General features: G+C 36.4%; 1 protein-coding gene across 4 annotated transcripts in view; it reads left to right on the plus strand.

The window, feature by feature from the left end:
- The window catches only part of CLASP2 (cytoplasmic linker associated protein 2), a 119,218-nt gene that overhangs the window by 75,043 nt on the left and 22,381 nt on the right, over positions 1 to 21,794 (plus strand). For all 4 annotated transcript variants that reach the window (XM_087824879.1, XM_087824882.1, XM_087824880.1 and 1 more), the window contains 6 exons: positions 1,295 to 1,465; positions 1,879 to 1,986; positions 6,874 to 6,980; positions 9,970 to 10,214; positions 14,348 to 14,411; positions 21,223 to 21,386. In XM_087824879.1, coding sequence (XP_087681005.1) covers positions 1,295 to 1,465; positions 1,879 to 1,986; positions 6,874 to 6,980; positions 9,970 to 10,214; positions 14,348 to 14,411; positions 21,223 to 21,386 — 859 coding nt within the window. The remainder of the gene's footprint in view (positions 1 to 1,294; positions 1,466 to 1,878; positions 1,987 to 6,873; positions 6,981 to 9,969; positions 10,215 to 14,347; positions 14,412 to 21,222; positions 21,387 to 21,794) is intronic.

A 21,794-nucleotide genomic window follows, 5' to 3' on the forward strand; every position in this document is an offset into this window, starting at 1 on the left:
GCAGCCTGTGGATCACATTCATTCATGTATTATTTGGTCTACACAACATGATAAAAATTGGGTAATTTTAAAGCTTTAATTTTTTTTAAAAATTCCCAAACCTCGCCAGTATTACCTCAAGACAGAGCTGGCCAGAACTAAAAAGTCACCACTCCCTGCCTTACACTCAGCACTGAGCTCTCATTGACATTCCCTGCACGTCTCAATTGGCATTTGAGTCTTTAATCTTTGCTCTGTGAACATGGAGTGTGATTGGGTGAGATTGCACAGGTGAGCAGTGACAGCCCTGTTGGTTAGGAGACGTAGTGCCAACAAGGGGGAAATGTTGCTTTCATGAAGATTCATTTGTGTGCAGGTTTAACTTTTCTATACTACTACCTACCATTCAGACTCTACAGTTGGCTTATATCTTGCAGTTATTTAGTCCATTTTCCCATTCAATGCAGGCAGAAAATGTTCTGACGAGCACACTCCCTGAAAAGTTAACCCATGCAATTCTAATTTTAAACCATATTTCGTTTTTTACCCTGCCCGATCTCTGAGGGTTTGCCCACCTCCTCTATCTCCCAACCACAATTCCTCTTCCTTTCAAGGCTGAGTGTCAGGAGTTTGGAAAGGGTCTGACTTCTTCAACATTTGCCTTTTAGTTCTATTCTACCCTCAGTGCTTCTACGTCTACATCCCGCACTGTGGCCATGCAAGATCCTTTTGCTATTTGAAGGCAGAGAGCAAAAAGCAAGTTTCTTTCTCAGCTGGCCAGTTTCGTAAACATTTAAAATTTAATTTTGTAAAAATTTTAAAAATAACTTTGTTATACCCATTCAGAGGCATTCTCAGCAGGCAAATTTAACATGAAGCAAATTTTCATTATATTTTCAACAAATATAATAGTAATAGAATTATTCACTTTTTTCCTCTTAAGTATATGGCTTTAGCCATATGAAATGTATTGTCAGAAAGTTATTTCTTTGGAAATCTTTTATACTATTTGTGTTCTGAAAACCGTAATAGTGTTGTCCTTATTAAGCATAGATAGTATCTTTTACCACCACCACCCCCCAAATTGAAAACATATTTCACATGATTTGCCATTCAGTTTTAGTATTTGTAATATATGTCCCTCCTCACCCCTAGGTGATGATTATGTATAAATCTCTTTCATTCCCCTTCCTTTGAACTTAGAACTTGCTATAACTAGCACAGTTTTCTCAGATGTATTTCTTGAATTTTTAGCCTTTCAGCAAGTTCTCTTAGAATTCACATCTTAACATTTGTATGTGTGTTTGGTGTTCAGCTGGCAGCCGGTCTGGGTCTCCAGGAAGAGTTCTGACCACAACAGCCCTTTCTACTGTGAGCTCTGGTGTTCAAAGAGTCCTGGTCAATTCAGCCTCAGCACAGAAGAGAAGCAAGATACCACGGAGCCAGGGCTGTAGCAGAGAGGCTAGTCCATCTAGGCTCTCAGTGGGTAAGATTTTCTACTTGGGACTCGGGACCTTTTATTTCTTTTGTGTTTCAGGCTTTGGTAGCATTGAAGACATTGGTTATGCTCTTAAAAGTTAGAGGAAACAACTTAAAATTCAAGACAAATTGAAATATAGGTTATACATTGAATTAGATAGCTTACCTTAAAAGTATAATTCATATAACTAGTAAACTATTATTTACCCTTCTAATCTGACACAAACTGGAGGACTGTATTCAAGAAATTTAACTATATTCCTGGTAATGCTTCATTTCTGGGTAATTTCTTCCCAACCTTAGAAAAACTTAAGTTATTGATCATTTTTTAAGAAAGAAAAGTAAAATCAGAATATCAAAAATACATGTTCTGTCTTCTGTTTTTCTCCCCTTTCCAATGCTGCAAATGCTTTGTACCAGCCCGAAGCAGTCGTATTCCTCGACCAAGTGTGAGCCAAGGGTGCAGCCGAGAAGCCAGTCGGGAGAGCAGCCGGGATACAAGTCCTGTTCGCTCCTTTCAGCCCCTCGGTAAGTATTTGGGCAGGTGTGAGGTGCATCGTTTTCCACTTGTGTTATCACCGTCTGACAACCGCAGCGTACCCTGGGTTCAGCTTTCTGCATCGAGAGTGTCTTTACCTATCTCTCTTTTCTGCCATTTTGAAGAAAGAGAAGGAAATTTTGTATTTGGGGCATTCCTTTGACATTTATTTACCTTAAATGAGCAAGTTAGACATTGTGTAAACAAATTGTCTTTATAATCTTATAAACGCAGATTTAAACTACAGAATATTGAATTCAGTAGTTTTCTCAACAAATAAACCCATAAGCCTGGCCAGGCGTGGCTCAGCGGTTGAGCTTCGACCTAGGATTCAGGCGATCGGGGTTCGATTCCCGGTCAGGGCACATGCCCGGGTTTCGGGCTGCAGCCAATCAATGACTCTCATCGCTGATGTTTCTATCTCTCTCTCTCCCTCTCCTTCCCTCTCTCTAAAATCAATAAAGATATATTTAAAAACAAAAAAACAAACCCATAAAATTTAAATATAACATTTAGATATTTACTCTTGAGTAAAATATGAACTGTTTGATAAAGTAAATGCTTTCATCCTTTTCAGCAGAAATACTAGCGTTTCAACTTAGACATTTAACTTAGGTTACCAGAAATAATGCTGCAGAATACTATATGAGCTACTTACAAAAATGGAAAGAATTAACATTTTTGTAGTATTTTAGTTTCCCGTATATTATAAAGCTCTTGTTATGTCACTGCTGTAAAACCTGCTCCCTGATTATAGAGATTGTATTGTAACCTTGATTAAACTACTATATTAACCTCAGTTATAATTGGAGAGGCAGAATTTTTTATACTAGAAATGTTTAGAATTTCTGCGTGGTCCTTTAACATTTTAACTAGTACTTTTTTTATATGCACATACATGTAGCCATTTCTGATTTTTCTTTTAATTTTATAAAATTTAGGTAACTGTAATACTTAAGAGTTGCTCCAAGTAGAGCACAGATCTTACTGTCTATTGGAATTATTATTTCTTTCAATAGACATGTTAGTATAGAATTTCTAGAGACTTAATTTCTGTTCTCTGGGTCATTTGACTCAATTATATCACTAGACTGTCCTTTACTGACTTAGAAAACCCCATTGAGCTAGGGACACAGGCAGAGATGTCCTCAATCTTTTTTATTAAGCGATGTGTCCCAGGTACCAGAGAGTTTCCTTTTTTGTACTTTGCCAGAGATATTTTGAACTCATGTACAATAGTCTTAGTCTGTGGAGTGTCTGTGTGTATGCACATGTGTACACACGTACATTAAGAAATAAATAAATTACACATTTGTATAAAATCAGTGTACCACCTTAAAAAACTGAAGAAAGTAGAGTGGGTGTGTGGTTAAGAGACTGTTCTAGGGTCAGATGGCCTAGGTTCTTACCCCAGCTCTGTAACTTTTCTATACCTGGGTTTCTTCATCTGTAAAACTAGGATAGTAATAGCATGTACTTCTTAGGATTGTTTTGAAGATGCTATAAATGAGAGAAGGTATGAAAAAACCCTCAGAGCAGTGCTTCGCACACAGCGGTTATCATCACTGCTGTTGCTCCTGCTCCTCCACCTCTTCCCCTGAAGCTGTTGTTACCTAGGAATAGTTTTGTTATACTGTAGCAGATAGGAGCTGAGATTTTTATAATGTTCTAACACCTGCATTTGTATAATGCTAATACTGCAGAATTATTAGAAAACGTGAGATATCAAGAAGAAACCAAAACGTGTGTCCGTACCTTTTAAATCTGTATAATAGAGATTAGAGAAAATTTATAACCAACAATTAATTAATTAAAAAATAAACATAGTTAATATGTCTATTTAAGAGCTATATTGTGTAGCCATTAATTTTCTAGATTCACCTCAAAGCCTCCATTTGACAATTTAAGTCACTTAAATTTTATGAAAGGAAGCAGTTTTCCTGATTCTAATGAAACATCCTATTTGGGTTAAGAATAATTAAGTCTGTTAATTATATACTGTAGATTTAAAAGAATTTATTTTTATAGCCCTTTTATTTACATATGTCTACTGTGTGGTAAATGTAGCAGATAGGCCCTGTTTGTTACCCAGGTATTAAGAGGAGTATTGCCAGAGGTCAGGCTATCCTCCCTGTTCCCATTTTCTTGCTATATTTTCCTGTATTCTACTGTCCTTGCTTTCTTTCTTTTTTTTTTTTTAATATATCTCCATTGACCTCAGAGAGAGGAAAGGAGAGGGAGAGAGGGAGTTAGAAACATCAATGATGAGAGAGTCATTGATCGGCTGCCTCCTGCACGCCCCTGACTGGGGATCGAGCCCACAACCCGGGCATGTGCCCTGACCAGGAATCGAACCCCAATCGCCTGGATCCTAGGTCGACGCTCAACCTCTGAGTCACGCCTGGCCAGGCTGTCCTTGCTTTCTTTATGTGGTGAATCCTTTTGTTGCTTCCGACTTGAATATTGCCATATAGCAGGTGAATTCCATAGGCTGCCATTTATTCAGTGGTAGCACAAGGCCAATGTGAGGGCCCTAAAACATCAGAAGTAAATCAGAGCTGAGCAAAGCCGAACTTCTCTGGAACTTGCACCCTTAGTTTCCATTTATTTCTGGAAATAGGATGCCAAGAAAGGCTTAAATTATGACAAGCATATGAGTGGTGCCTCTTAACCTGTTATCTTCAGCCACAGGGAACCACTGATTCCTCAAAGTTTCTCAGAGCTTTTCATCCCTTAGGCATTGCCATATTGGTTCAGCTCTTTCTCACCATTTTAGAAATTATTTCTGTTAGGTAAAATTAAAGCTAACTATATATTAGTATGTTTTCTAACAGTATCGATCGTCTTTCAGGGTAGGATAAAACATGTGCGGCATTACTTCTATTTACTCCTTCTCAGTCTTTTTCATCATTTTCTTGTTCATTAAGGTCCTGTGGCAAAGCCAAGAGTGATTCATGCAGTAAAAGTATTTTAACTGCTCTAATTAATTATCTGAAGAAGAGTAACTTTTAGAATAAGGGTAATATATTTTGTTAGGTATGAAAGTGAGCTTTTTCCTAGCTTGTTTCTGTAAGAAAAAGATTAACTTTATGGTGATCTTATGGACTTTAAGATGTAAGATTTTAAATATGGTAAATTTAGATTTAGAGAAACATGTCATAAATGCGGGGAGATGTTGCACACATTTCCAGGTGTGTTTTTTTTTTTTTATTAAATTGACAAATATTCTTTGATGTTTAAGTGTGCTTTGATATTTAAAGAATCTTCTACTGAATATAGAACTTATATTCTATGAACTATATGGAAAACATTTATGTTAACATAATTAAGGTATATTATATTTTGAACAATGTGAAGATGGTAAGTAAGATATTTAAGAGCAGCTAGGCCTCGAAAGAGTAAGGTACTGAGGTATATCACTTACTAGGAGTGTGGCTTTGATCAGGTCAATTGACCTCTCTATACTTTAGTTTACCTATTTACAAAATGGAATAATAACTCTTTCATTGGGTTTAAGATTGGAGGAGATAGGATTATTATTGATTACTAGTTACCATAGTGGTTTTTTTTTTAACCAAAGTATTCATTTTTTTGTTTCATGCTTGTACTTTTGACATTTCCTTCCATTTGAATACTTGCCTTTTTTGTCTCCTGTGGGCTTGTCTGTCCCTTAGGTGTAAGATCTGTTGTGTGTCCAGGATGATGTTGCAGTGCTAGTGTTCAGTTGCCCTATTTGGCAATATTCTGATCCTTAGCTATTAAAAGTAATAGCAGTGATAACTAACTCTCCTTGCCTGCCTGTAGTGCTGCCACTACTCCTTGTTTCTGTGGTAATAGATGAGGTTTGTATGGTCCTGTTATTCCAGCCTCCAGACACCACTCCAGATCCACTGGTGCCCTCTGCGCCCCCGATGTGTACGGGGCCTCAGGTGAAGGATGAGTACATTTTCATTCTCATCGGCATTCTTCTCAGATTTGTCCTTTTCAGTTTCCTTTAAATAATAGTCATGTTTTAAAATCAGTTTGCTTTTTAGTTAAATTTAATTTGTTGGAGAATAAATCGTTTGCGGTATTTTTATTTTCCGCCAAGTAACTTCTTCCCCTTCCGCAACCTTATTTGAACATTTTTTTTCATTGGCAGATGGACATTTTTCTTTTGTATAGCCTGAGTTATGTCATTTTAAAATATCGAATTGTTTTATGTCCTTAGTTACGTACCTCATCTTTGTACATAAAAAAAAAAAAACCAAAATGGTGGATGAAGTGTTTTAATTGTGCATGATGGTATAGAAAGTAGTTGAATGGGAGAACCCATCTATCTGGTTTGTCTTCACATACCTCAGAGTGTCAGGCACTTAGTAGGTGCTTAATAAATATCAAATGATATGTCTTAGTTGCAGAATGAATTCAACCTATCTTGAAGGAGAAGAGATAATAATTAGAGGTTTTTTTTCTCTTATAAATTCCTGGTGTGGCTTCAGTGAACTTTCTAATCATTATTGAAGATTGAAATTTGTTCTAGACTCACCAATATGGATGAGATTTGCCTGACTGATAAGAGCTGGATTACTTACAGCACTACAGACTTGCAAGCTCTTAGTCAGCGAGCAATGCTTTCTTCTTTCTTCTAGTTGAAAATGTATTGTAGCTACTAGTCTTTAAATTTAGTTTCCACACATCATCAGTAATTTTAATTGCCTTTACTCTTTCATTTGACAAAAACTATATGTACCCAGAAAATACTGTATTGCTTTTAAAATGCTTTCCCCATTGGTTTTTTTTTTTTTTTCCTCCCCTTAAGGATCTTAAAGTTTCTAACCTAACACTGTTACATTTATGACTCTCTTAAAGCTGTTCTCTTCCTTCTGATGAATTAGGTCCGGGATATGGGATCAGCCAATCAAGTCGACTGTCATCTTCTGTCAGTGCCATGCGAGTCCTGAACACAGGTTCTGATGTGGAGGAGGCGGTAGCAGATGCCTTGGTACTCTTCCTTATTTTCTTACCTTATAGGTGTTCCAGTTATGAAACTAATGTATGAGTTAGCCAGTCCACCAGACTCAGGGAGGTGGGAAAATTCTTGTGGATTGAATCCAGGAAGAGCAAATGTGAGCAATGTCAAAAGCAGTATAATTAATTTTTGATCTTTATTAATTGGTCAGAAATTTAGGCAATGGCCAATAGTAATTGATGGGATATCAAAAATATAAATATTGGTGTCTTTAATCTGGTGATAAGTTTTATGCCGCACTATATAGTACACTGAGAGTCAGGGCAGATAGATTAGAATATAAATGTATACACTATAAACATATAATTTCAAGGCTAGCCTAACCTTGAGTGCTTGGGGATTGTTTTAGTTTGGAGAAGGATTTTGTTTAGTCTTTTACTTATTTGTATTTTCAGAGCTTGAAAGAAAGTACACCTTCAAGACACATTTTAATTAAGATATCTTCCTGGCTCTTTATGCCTGATACATTTAACAGTGAGCTTTAAAATCATAATCTACAGATCCATGAAACTTTTTCAGAAGAGTGTGTTACATATATCACTGCTGTTTTTCTCATTTAAAAGTATGAAGGAAGTGTCATTTGAAACAATGAATATAATGGACTTTTGCCAGTTTCCCAAGTCAATTTAGTGTGACACTTCCTTTTTCAAATTATATTAATCCTGTGTTTGAGAAGCATTTTCTCAGTTTCTTTCCCAGAACTTACAAAAGGTCTCATCTTTTTCTTGAAATAAAAAAATACATTGTGCCTTTTAAAACTATGGCTCAATCTTAACGAGTGTTGATATAATACAGTTTTGCCACAAAATTTGAAAAACAAGTTTAAAAATATATTAATTGGTCATAACTGTAATATAATAAATGTAGTGATATGTGTACTTCTGCTCTGACAGTCTATATGTGCTTAATTTTTCCTTTTACCTCCTCCATTTGATTTTTTTTTTTTTAATAAATTAATATAAGTAGGAACTTTGTTCTCTTGGACATTGGATATATCAATCACATCTTGTTCTGATGATACTAAATCAGTCAGATGTTTTAAATTTATTGTTTTCATCAATATATTTTTTAATTCATATTTTCTAGTTTCTTTTTAAACGGATGATTTACCATATAAATTCTGCTCACATAAATTTAATGAATTGAATAGGGTATTCTTGAAATATTACTTACTAAGATGTTGAGGTGTTGTGTTTGAATTATACAGGGAATATTTAACCACCAGGGCTGAAAGCTGAATCCCAATAAATTGAATCTTTCTGCTTCCATTATTTGCATAGCATAGGTATTCTGGTTATAACTATCAATTTTCAGGAAAAGACTTTCAAAGCCTAATTTGGACCTTGGGGAAAATTATAGAAATAAAATTAACCTTGGAAACGACAGAAGGATCCAAATAGGAAAAAGAGTTGATTTGGGTAAACTGGTTAAGGGAATATTTTTGTAGCTTAGATATTTTTCTTTGGACTAAAGGATATTGGCAAGATTAAATAAATAGCCTGCTAATAAGCTGTTCTTATGTATATATTTAAAAATAAATGTTTCTGATTATCAGCATTATTTATTCTTTCTTCATTGTGCTGTATAGCAAAATGTTCTTCATTATTTTCAATTTTTCTCTTTAAAAATTTACTGCTCTCAGCTCTTAGGAGACATACGGACTAAGGTATAGACATTGGTATTTTCTGATATCTTATGATACCATAACTTTTTTTCTTTGCTTTATCACTTTAACAGATGATAGTCTTCTATAAAAACTTCAAGTGGAAGTAATAAAATCTTTAGACATACATCCTGTTTTTTATATGCATGATTATGAATATGTAGATATTGGGGTTCTCATCTTTTAAACTTGAGTACTTCATCCAAATGAGATGATGTCATTCACACTGATGTCTTTAACAAAACTGACACAGAAAATGTCACATTAACTGCTTTTCTAAATTAAGTTGGCATCTCTAAATCAATATGAGGCATTTAGTGGTGGAAATGTCATTATACAACTATTTTAATTTTGTTCAAATTGTATTTCTTTTAGATTTTAGAATTTGGAGAATTTGTAGCCACCTGAAACTGTTGTAAATTATTGTGCTTAACCTGTTTTATAGAAATGTCTTTACCTGTCACCATCCTATATTCAAATATTAGATTACATAAAGATTTGTTTTTAATTCTCCCAAAGAAATTTCAAATAAACTATTTACTCTCTTTCATTTCACTTTTGATATACCAGGTATAATTAGCAGTTACCTATGTTAAATAATAAACATATGTAAAGGAATCTAAATATGCTTTCTCATATTCAAATAGATGGTATAGACACATTGGGGAAAACTTGGAGGACCCTCAAGGAGCTTGCCTCCTAAAGATAATAGTAAGCAAAACAGGTTCTCGTCATTCTTTGTATTGTACTTCTCGAGGTGATATGAGGGTTGGGTATCAGGGAAGAAGGAGTAGAAAAGAAAGGATTGTGGAGGTAAAAGGAGAGTAGCAGAGAGAGAATGTAGACAGGAAACATAGAACTTTACACAAGTTGTTTTCATCCATTGTCCATTTCCTGATCCATTCTCATCCTTCAAAAAGGTAATATTTTCTTCTTTCCAACTCAGATTTCTAGAACAGTTTCTGCTATCTGTAATCTGGCAGTCCTTGGTTTTCCATGAAAAGGAGAAAGAAAGGGGGAAGCCCACATTTTTTTATCACTTCCCACTTACATATCTGAACTTCCATATAGTCTTATGTGCTTCTACCACTTCCCATAGTTAAAGAATATTTCACCTTCTGCTAAATTATAAAACATGTTTTTTGAAGAAAAACTAAATACTGACATATTATTACAACATTTAGCAGCATGCTTTGTACTGATTTTAAAACAAAAACCAATCCTTTTGTATCAGTGGAAATTGTGAAATACCAGTATTCTTTTAGCTATCGCTAATAAGAATCTTTATGTATATAACAGAAAAAACCTGCTCGAAGAAGATATGAATCATATGGAATGCATTCAGATGATGATGCCAACAGCGATGCGTCCAGTGCTTGTTCAGAACGCTCCTATAGTTCTCGAAATGGTAGTATTCCTACATATATGAGGCAGACCGAAGATGTGGCAGAAGTCCTCAATAGGTGTGCTAGTTCCAACTGGTCAGAAAGGAAAGAAGGCCTTCTGGGTCTGCAGAACTTATTGAAAAATCAGAGAACGCTGAGGTGAGTTGTGTTGTCTTAAAATAATTGTCCTGTTTATCACTTTTTAACTTGACTTTGTTTCCGTAACACGTAAGAGATACTGGTGTAGGAACAGACTTGTCCTGAATTTAGAAGGTGGCATCAAAATATTTTCCCAATCTTCAGTCCTTTAGGACCATCTATACTATTATTACTGAAAATTTTCAAATTCACTTGCTCTATTTAAAGAAACATTTTTTAAAAGATTTTTTAAATTGATTTTTAGAGAGAGAGGAAGGGAGAGGGTGAGAAAGAAACATTGATCTGAGAGTGAAACATCGATTGGCTGCCTCCCGCATGCCCCCTCAACCCGGGGTTGAGCTCCCAACCTGGGCATGTGCCCTGACCTGGAATCTACCCCGCAACCTTTCAGTGCACAGAACAAAACCAACCAACTGAGCCACACCGGCCAGGGCAAGAAACTTATTAAAAGGAAGCTTTTTATTCGCAAATAGATGTTAAATGAAAAATGTCACCAATTTTTAAAATTAAAATAAATAAGATGCACATAATATTAAAGCTGACTGGTTTATTAAAACTTGTCCCCGATAAGTTTTTCAGTGAGAGGAAAGACTTTATGTTCATTTGAAAATGAAGATATATTCTTACTGTTTATGTAATATGTAAATCTTCCAGTAATATGAAGTGGAATTGGAATGAATTTCTCTAAGGAGAGAAGTTTATATATAGGTGTTTAGTTTGTCTATTTAGGTTTTGTTTGTTTTCCTAATAGCTTTTGCTTGCTTCCCCCCCCCCAAATTCTTTGTTTTTATCTGTATAATGTTTTAAACCTCTATAGTCTACCTCTTTAAGAACCTAGTTTCATAAGTATGAGTGTGGTGGAAAATAAAATGTTACTTCCTGACTTGATACCTAAAATCAGGGTTAGACTTACTAGCTGTGTATTTATTTTAAGATGTATTAGCACTATATAATTTAAAATAAAACTTTGGCTATGTACTAGCTAATATATTTTAATGTTTGCATGTCATACTTCATGAATCACTGCAGTAAATCATAATATTGTCCCCAGTCCCATCAAGATTAGATTACTATTAGGTTCAGTATATCATTTTAAATGACAAGGTAGTAGGCATGGTTGAGAAAGAGTTTAGCCCTCAGGTGACAGAATTTAAGAAAACATATTGGCATGTAAAAGAATAAGACTCGGGAGAGACAACAAGATGGCGGTGTAGGTAAACGTGGTACCTCCCGCCTCCTACAACCACATCAAAATTACAACTACAATACAGAAAAAACATCATTCAGAACCTCCTGAAATCTAGCTGAACAGAAGAAACACAGGAGATCAGTAGGAAGGGCGGGGATGCAGGGCAGAATCTTGGAGACTGGGAACCTGGGACTTGGGTGTAGCAGCTTAAAACCTGTGGGGATATCCTGGCTGTGGATGTTTCCAAGAGGAGCGAAGGGTCCCAACCCCACACCAGGTCCCCCAGCCCAGGGTTCCAGTGCCAAGAAGAGAAGTCCCCACAACTTCAGGCTGTAAAAACCAGTGGGGATTGTGCCTGAGTGGTGCATAGGCTGCTGGAGCCCCAGGCAGTTCCTTTTAAAGGGCCAGTGTGAACTGACTGACTTAGACTCGCTCCAGCACTGGGCAGCATCTTAAAAGGAACCTGGGACACTCAGCGAGGAACTAACTTGCCTGGAATCAGGACGAGAGCTGGAGGTGCAGCTTTCTCCCAAACAGGAGCTGGCAGAGGCCATTGCTCCTTTGACAAGCCCTTCCCCCACAGAGCCGGCAGGCAGGCACCACACCTGAATCTCCATCATCCTGACACACCTTTGACCCTGCCCCTCTCTACTTGCAAGCTCATCCAAGCCATTTCCACTGGCTTTTTATGCAAGTGGTCTCTCTTCCCTCATGCTTAGGACTTTCCTAAAATCTCTCAAACAAGCAGCAGCTGGCCTCAGAGTGCCTCATACCTCTTGATAAGTGGCCCCAGGCCTGGCACTAGTGGCAGCCTGTATTGGTTCATAGCTTGGCCTCTCCTGGGCACCTGCAAGCCCAACACAAGTAGCAGCCATCTACGGATTGCTGTGTAGCTCATGCTGGGTGGCCCTGGGCCCAGCACAGGCAGAGGGTAACTTTGTACTTCCTGGGAGGCCCCAGAGACAGTGCACCTGGTGGTCAGCTTCAACCCCTCTGGATTACAACCCTACCACATCATGAATGACACACTGAAGGGACAGGCTTGGTGAACACCAAAGCCCTCCTGAAGTAAATCCTGCTCCTTAGGGGTATCTCTAGCACACCAGCTCTTTGGCTGTAGTTGTAGCTGGTCCTCACAGTCGATTGGCATGGGGGTCAATTCCTCCCAGTGACACCAATAGCAACCAAGGCTCAACTACAACAGGACAGTGCACACAGTCCACATAGGGGAACACCTAGAAGGCCCAGCTCAGGTGACTGGGGAGGCTGAGCCAGTGGGCCCTATAGGACACCTACTATACAAAGCCACTCCACCAATTCCAGGAGAGAGTTCAAAACAATGGTTATAAGGATGCTCAAGGAACTTAATGAGAATTTCAAGGATCTTAGTAAGAATTTTAAGGAAACTAGTGAGATTATCGACATACAAAAGAACCAGTCAGAAATAAAGGCTACGCTAACTGAAATGAAGAATAATTTACAGGGAATCAACAGAATAGAGGATGCCAAGAATCAAATTAGCAATTTGGAATATGAGGGAACAAAAAACACCCAACCAGAAGAGCAAAAAGAAAAAAGAATCCAGAAATATGAAGATAGTGTAAGGAGTCTCTGGGACAACTTCAAGCGGCTCAACATTTGCATTATGGGGGATGCCAAAAGGAGAAGAAAGAGAGCAAGAAGTTGAAAACCTATTTGAAAAAATAATTACAGAAAACTTCCCCTACCTGGTGAAAGAAATAGACTTACAAGTCCAGGAAGCACGGAGAGTCCCAAACAAGAGGAATCCAAAGAGTCCCACAGCGAGACACATTATAATTAAAATGCCAAAGGTTAAAGACAAAGAGAGAATCTTAAAAGCAGCAAGAGAAAAGCAGTTAGTTACCTACAAGGGAGCACCCATATGACGGTCAGCTGATTTCTCAACAGAAACTTTGCAGGCCAGAAGGGAGTGGCAAGAAATATTCAAAGTGATGAAAAGCAAGGACCTACAGCCAAGATTACTCTACCCAGCAAAGATATCATTTAGAATTGAAGGTCAAATAAAGAGCTTCACACATAAGAAAAAGCTAAAGGAGTTCATCACCACCAAACCAGTACTACATGAAATGTTGAAGGGTCTTTTTTAAGAAGAAGGTAAGGAACAAAAGAAACTGACAAACAAAATAGACCCAGAAACACTGAAGCATGCAACAGACTTTTACTGAGAGAGAGGGGGGCTAGGGCGTGGGAAGAGATTTACCAAAGAAGTTATATGCATATATACATAACCCATGGAGACAGACAATAATGGGGTAAAGGACTGGGGAGTGGGCAGGAGCAGGGTGGAGGGCATCAGTGGTGGGGGGGGAATGGGACACCTGTAATACTTTCAACAATAAAGATAAATTTAATAAATAAGTAAATAAATAAAAGGATAAGATTCGTGTGCTGGGAATGACATTTGTACAGTTTTCCTGTCATGCTGCATTAATGAAATACAGTTCTATTTCTTTTCTTATAATTTTCAGCCTTTAAAACTATGGGTTGCAACAGAATTCCTGTTGTATTTGATAAGTTTATCCTTAGCCCTAACTAATAAATCTCACAAATTTCTCGATTTGGGGGCATATTTTTTTAAGAATCCCAGTTATATGTAAGGTTACTTTTTTTTTTTTTTTAATGTATCTTTATTGATTTCAGAGAGAGGAAAAGAGAGAGAGAGAGAGGGATAGAAACATCAGTGATGAGGAAGTCATTAATCAGCTGCCTCCTGCATGCCCCTGACTGGGGATCGAACCTGCAACCCCGGGCATGTGCCCTGACTGGGAATCGAACCCCGATCGCCTGGATCCTAGGTCAACGCTCTACCACTAAGCCATGCCTGGCCGGGCTATGTAAGGTTACTTTTAAGTGACTTCTTCCTACAACAAGGTATTAATTAGCCACTTTATTATTTTGACAGTCGCGTTGAACTGAAAAGATTATGTGAAATTTTCACAAGAATGTTTGCTGATCCTCATGGCAAGGTATGTTTCAGTATTTAAGAATATTTACTCCTTTCGGTGTCATTTGTATATTGCCTCCAAAAAGAAATAAAATCATAGGAAAAAATCTGTAAGGCATTTTTGTTTTATTATTGCCCTAGAATTATAATAGTCTTTTCAAACATAATTGAAATTAGGTATTTTATAGCATAGATAATTTAGAAGTTGCTCAATGGTAATCATTTAAGCTTCTTGGAAGAGTGATTGTCTAAGACTACAAACTGAAGGATATAGTAACAAGCAGGACTCATATAATTAGGGTGAGTGTATGTGTTTGTATTTTAAAACATTTTACTTTTTTAAAAAAATATATCTTTATTGATTTCTCTGAAATCAATAAAAACATTTTACTATTTATGAAGGTAATAATTGGGTTAAGTTATTTCTGTGATTATTACAACATTAATGTAAACATATACTACCTTAAAAGAACGGTTTTGTAGAAAAGAATTGTCATTAAAATAACACAAAATCACAAAATGTGGCTTTAACCATAGTTTGGTAGTATTATGAAAGAAGCAGTTTGTATATTGAAATAGTCCACAAAAATTTCAGAACATTATTCACTTTTTAGTTTCGGTTAAAATATATTTGATTAGGTTCTTCTACATAATCTGCATGTGTACTGTGAAATTTTGGTTTACTTTGATGGATAGTACTGTTGTGAAATGTATTCATTTATTTTGTTTTCAGCAATGTATTTGACAATGGTGAAACTTTATTATGTATTTTTCTTTAGGACAGATACCGGTATCTACATGAGAATTTCTAACCCAAATGAGAGGGAGATGTGGAAGGGAAATTATAAGAAAAATATTAATGAATTTCACTTTACTGTGTTTTTTTTACTGTCTTCATTTTATTGTTGCACATATCATTTTCTCATTTTTTTTCTATTTTCGATATTTTCATTACTTGCAACACTAGTTAAAAATATTAAAATCCCACTTTATCATAATCTAAAATCCAGCTAATGATTATAAATTATCCATACTTTAAAACAATAATTTTCAAAGATTATCCTCTATCAGAAGGTATATTTATTTTACCTAAGAATGTAAAAAAATTCCATTAAAAACAAATATTAAAACACATTGGTAAGCAGTTTATTTACTAAAACTTGTAAAAATTTATAACTTTCGAATTGAACCTATAAGTAGGTAGCTGTACCATTTTATACTGATACTGCCACCACTAATTACAGCTGTAGGACTTGCTTTAATGCAAAAATTTCTATAAATTCTGAACAAATTAACTGTTGATATTCTTTGTTGGCAGTATGAGCCAAAGGACAAAACAGTTATGCTCTGTGTGGACTTGTTTTGTTAAATGATATTTTAATTCATAATCTGTACAGCTGTAAAATACAGTTTTAAAACAGCTTCAATAATTTCTACTGGAAGGTAGAAGACTGAGGCTGGTGTATTTCTTGAAATCACAGGTTTTGATTTTTTGTTAAGACAATAATGCAATTTAGCTGGATGCTAGAATTTACATAATAATAAAGAGAAACACCTTTTTTTTAGGGTTTTTTTTCTTTAATAAAACTATATCTTTATTGATTTCAGAGAGAGGAAGGGAGAGGGAGAGAGAGAGGAACATCGGTGATGAAGGAGTCATTGATCAGCTGCCTCCTGCATGCTCCCGATCAGGGATTGAGCCTGCAACCCAGGCATTTGCCCTGACCAGGAATTAAACCACGATCTCCTGGATCATAGGTCAATACTCAACTGCTGAGCCATGTGAGCTGGGCAAGAGAAACACTTTTTAAAAGAGTCTCTTGGACACCAAATAAGAAAGCTGAGTTTGATGCTGGTAAAGGAACTGAACTTAGCACAAATTTGGCCTCCCTTAGTAGATGTAGAGAACCAGCTACAGTCCTCCCTAGGATTGTCAGGAAGGTGACTTTTTGGTCTTTCCTCGTAGAATTTTATAACGGTTCTTAGTGACCCATCTGGTTTTGTCTGGTTGGTTTGAATTTTGTTTTTTTAGTTAGTTCAGTGAAGACAAATATAATTGGAAGATTTTTGTTTAACTTGTTTTTGTTTGGCTTTTGTTTGGTGATTGTCCAAGAGAGGCTCTGCCAATAATGTAGTTTATTAGGATAAACAGGATATATTACCATATCCTGAGTTTAAAATGTCAAGGTTTGATTTGAGTTTTTGCATTATATCCCAATATTATTAAAGTAGCAGGTATTGGCAGTGTCCAGAAGTAGGGACAAGTATCTGTTAGTCTTAGACTCTTTCCAGAAATTGAGCCTCAAGGATATAAGGACTGGAAAAGAAGGGGATTTTTTTAAGTTTCTTGGTAAGGAGGTGGGGAGAGAGACACAGGAAAATCACATGCTCTTCTCCCATACTATTCATTTAACTCTTGTTTTTAAAAACTATTTTGAGTTTATCATACAACTGAAAAACATTTGTCACTTTTATTTTCTGAGTGTTTTTCTTCCATACAGGAACTTTGCATTGATGGCGACTAATTTGTGTGTTTTTCTTTTTTTTCTTTTTTTCTTTTTGCATGCTGTCCCCTGTGTTGGAACTCTCAATAGAGAGTAAGTTGGTTCAATATTTGTTGGAAACCTAACTTTATTGCATGACTGTGCAATTAACCCTTTTTCTCTATTTTCTCTCCCGAAGAGTTCATGCCGTGTTGGACCCTTTGCAATCCACGAAATGCTATTCGCAGTTATGCAAGCTGTCATTCTGTTTGGAGATGTGCTTTTAATCTACTAATTAATCTAATTTGATTATGTTCTTCTGTTCTGTATTTGATGACTGGCACACCTAAGATACAAGCAAGGTTAAGAAAAGGCTGCCTCAATTGTAATAGCTCAAATATTATAATTATTTTCCAATAAGTTACAATTGTGAGCTATGTGGGAGCATAAATCGATTCCATTGACATTTGGTTCCATTGAATTATTAAAAACATAATTCCCAAGTTTCACAATTATTTTTGAAAATTTAGTTCCAGCCTCCCCATATGTATTCTAATATTCTATTAATGTCATTCCTTAAAAGCAAGCAGAGCAGTTTACAGAGCAGTGATTCTCAACATTTTCTTCAGATTTTTAGCCCTAGTATTATATTAGCATTTTCACTCTCCATTTTCTCCTTCAGCCATAGATAAGAAAATGGGAGACTGTCAACATCTGACAGTGAATCTTTGTGGTAGGGCAATCAAGGAAGAAATATTATGTGAAATTCCCAATATATTTTTTAGATAGATACATGTAGGCAGCTATATTATCATTTAGTAAGTACCATTGATAGGATATAAGTATTTTGAAAAATAATAGTACAGTTCTGTATGTAGAAAACTGTCGATACCATGTTTATATTTTTTCAGCTTTGCTCACATTATATGTAATCAAAAGAAATTCTTACTTAGGAGACTCAGAGAAGTCTTCTTGAAGGAAGTAGCAGCTTAGAGCTTGACAGGAATATCAACTCGGATAGGCAGGCATGAGAAGAAAGAGCCTGCTGGGAATGACCAGCATGAGCCCAGAGAAGTGGGAGATTCAGAAGATGTATAGGAAAGAAAGTTAAATTTGACTGGGATAAAGGGAGTCTTACATATCTTCCCTGGCACTGGGGAAAAAGAGTTGGCCGCCAATTAACTACAGGCTGTTTCAATTAAGAGGATATTCTTACTCTTTACGGAACTTTTCCTGCATATTCATTGAACAACTTTATATTCGATCCTCAGCCTTTGATAACTTTGAGCTTGGTTCAAATACGTGATACAAGACGGTATAAAAATACAGTCTTTGTTCTCAAATGTTATGTGTTCCAGATGGGAAAATAATGTAAATATAGAAAAAGTTAAGTAGCACCGTAAAGCTCGGCCCACCACAAGTTTCAAGTAAGAAGGATCCGAGGCTGTTATCCACGAAGCTGTTCGGCTGGGCCCTCAGCGGTGGTAGCGAGTCACATACTGTGTGTCACTTAACAGAGGGAGTGGGGAGGAGGGAAGGGGATCAGGTGTGAGGTGTGTTCGGGACAAAGAGTTTGTGTCACCAGGTAGCCCAAGATCAGCTTGGGGAGTTAGAACTTCCCTAAGCATTTGAGAGAGCATTCTATAGACAGCGAAGGGACATTAAAGGATTTGTGTGTTTTTTTATCAAGAGTGATATCAGTTTGATGGTGAGGAGGAGGCATGAGCTGGCCTGCTGCCTGTTTTGTGAATAAAGTTCTACTGGAACACAGCCGTGCTCACTTGTTTGCGTTCTGTGGCTGTATAGCAGCCAGGTCACATAGTTGCTACAAAAACCACCACAGGGCCGGCAAAAGTTTAGAACGTGTACTATCTGGCCTATTACAGAAATGCATTTCTCACCCTGGTGTACAGAAATAGAAAACTAAAGTCAGGCTACTACAGAAACCCAACCTGACATCAGAAAGGCCTGGTGCCTACAATGATGGTGTGATCGACACATTTGGGGAAGGCCAAAAGAGAGCCATTCTAGAGGTTGTGGGACCTAGTAGGCTAGATCAGAGAGGCCTTGTCAAGAAGGTCACACTTCCCATGAAAAGACAATCAGGGCGAAGACTGGCTCTTAAATCACCCTACATTTGGGATGCAAAAGGAAAATGACTGGCAACAGGAATGAAGAAAGAAGGGAAATAGTAAGAGTAAAGCAGGATCAAGCTACAGAATGACCAAGCCTACTAAGTTAATGAAAAAGCTACTGCATTTCATGATTAGAAGGTCATTGATGGGAGCAATGGGATGGAAACTGAAGGAGAAATTCTTAAGATGGTGTCTTTTGCACCTGTAAGGAAAGGATTTAGGTTGAGAATAAAAATAGAGAAGGCAAGACGTTACTTTAGAGAGCAAGAATACGGAATAGAAAGATTGTCTTACAAAGGAAATGGCTCTTTTTTAGAGAAACAGTTTTTGGAAGGATAGCTATAAACGAAATCAAAGGAGGAAAGTCAATGGAGAATTTTTGTTGAATGACAGTAGACAAGCTAAATTATCTAGCAATAGAGTGAGTGGAACACAACTGAAAACCAGCTTTGGAAACCTTTGACAAGTCACTCTTCCGGCTCTGCTTCCTAAGAATCAAATAAAATGGGAGAGTTGACATAGACATTCTAACGTGTATGGTTTCCAGAATGGATTTTGGTATAGTGAAAGCTTAAACTTGGAGTCTTCAAGAAAATAGGCAAGAGGTAGAGAGTGGTATGCTGGGAAACCAGGTTTGGGAGAAGGGCAGGAAGCCCTGATTTGTAGTGTTTGCTATAATTTCAGAAGTGTAAATACTCTCACAATGGCTGATTTCAGGCTACCAACCAGCTCACAAAATTCCTGAATATTTAACGGTCAGCTTTCTAGGTAGGTGTTGACGAACTCCAGCACACCTGGCTGGATAGATTTCCCAGGTACCAGTAAAAGTGAGTTCTAGATTAGATCCATGCATTTGTCATAGAGTAGGTCTAGTGAAGTTCACCTGTACTCTGGGCCCTAAGTTGAGGGCCAAAGACCATTTTAGTGACTCAGTGGGCCAGGTTTTGAATCTAATAGAAGCCAGGTTTCTGCGGGGGTGGGACAGAAGTTAATGACATCATTGTGAGTAAGAGCAGAATTGAAGCAGGTGCTGCCTGGAGATCAGGGAGCACTAGAAAATTTATGGTCATAGTTTCTGCTTCACAGATACGGAGCATCTTTATCAGATAATGAAAGTGTGTGTTTTCTTATTTACATCATGTTAAAGCTTAGTTAAACTTCTGATAGAAAAAAATCCTTCACTTCTAATATATGAGAAAAAATGGGAGTTTGTATATAATTATTTAAAGAAATTCAAGAAATAAGGTATGTATTGAGAACAGAACTTTTAATTTTCAAGTTAAAATAGTAATTTCAGATTAACTTTTTTGTGATTATAAATTGTCTCAATACAACATGCCTGACATTGTCTTAAGAGTTTTTTTCCTATTTACCTAGAAACAAATTTTCCAGTATGCTGTGGAATTTCTTGTAAAGAGATAGAATACACATTAAGTAAGTCACTTTTCACAAGTATTTTAATGACATACATCACTTATGAATATTAGCGTCCCTTCCCTTAAAATATTTTTCATCTTAGAAAATTTTTAAAGCTAGTGGATTGATATTGGAACCAAGTATAAAACCCATCAGTAGAAATGGAGACTAAGAGCGTGCCGTCTAGGACTTTTTATAAATCATTAAAATTTAGATGCAAATTTATATCCTGAATTTATATATTTTATTTTAGTTACAGTTCTAGTTATCTCAAATCATTTAAAATTACTTTTGGGGCAGTTTTAGTAAATAATATATCTTATAACAAAAAAATCTGTGACAACATTTTGAGAACTCCAAGGAGCCTCTTACGTCAGAATGATCTAATACTTTAAGGTAGCAATTAGCATAATCATCTTCTGATTAACTCAGTGTCACTCTTCCTAAGAGCTTAGGGCCAGCGAACCTATAGGTAGTTTCTTGCCCTAAATTTCAGATCAAATGGATTTCACTTTAACCAGTTTAAGCTGTAGGTGTGCCAGTCATTATGGCCAAAGTTTCTTTACCAAGTGATGCTGCATGGAATAGCTAATTGTCGAACTTCAGCAGAAGTTGGATAACATTTCAAATGTACTCTTGTATCACAGAGTCCAATGAAAAGCAAGAGAGATTGTTTTTCTGCTTGGCTGCCAATCGCTGTGCCTCTGATTCCTGTATTCCTTTCTATTTCAGTTTGAACTGATCATAAAGGTCAATATTTCCTCCTTTTTCTCCCTCCTCCCCTGTTTATCAACTGTAGGTGTTCAGCATGTTTTTGGAGACTCTAGTGGACTTCATACAAGTCCACAAAGATGATCTTCAAGATTGGTTGTTTGTACTGTTGACGCAACTATTAAAAAAAATGGGTGCTGATTTGCTTGGGTCTGTTCAGGCAAAAGTTCAGAAAGCACTTGATGTTACAAGGTAATATTTTCTTTATATATTTCAAGTTTACCTGATAATAATGGGACTATTTAATTTCTGTGTTAAAAGTTCAGATATCTTATTAAATCTTTTCAAACCATTTGAACTGCATACTCTCCGTTCTAAAATTGTTAATGATGCCCATTCACATGGTATACTTCGTGCAACATTGATCCTTAGATCAAACACTGCTTTCTTTTATAAAAATCTCATTAACATTTGTTGAGTAATTTAAGGTGGTATTTTATCATAATTAATATATATCTGCTAAGTAGAGTTGAAGATTTTATTCAACTTAAAATATTTTCTAAATTTAAAAAGAATGTTTTATTATGTATTAAAGTAATTCAGAACCTTTTTTCAGAAGATTTTGAACCAGTGATATATTTTAACTTTCTTGTGTAGATT

The sequence above is a fragment of the Miniopterus natalensis genome, chromosome 15, assembly GCF_054644295.1.
Source record: "Miniopterus natalensis isolate mMinNat1 chromosome 15, mMinNat1.hap1, whole genome shotgun sequence".
Classification (NCBI taxonomy): domain Eukaryota; kingdom Metazoa; phylum Chordata; class Mammalia; order Chiroptera; family Miniopteridae; genus Miniopterus; species Miniopterus natalensis.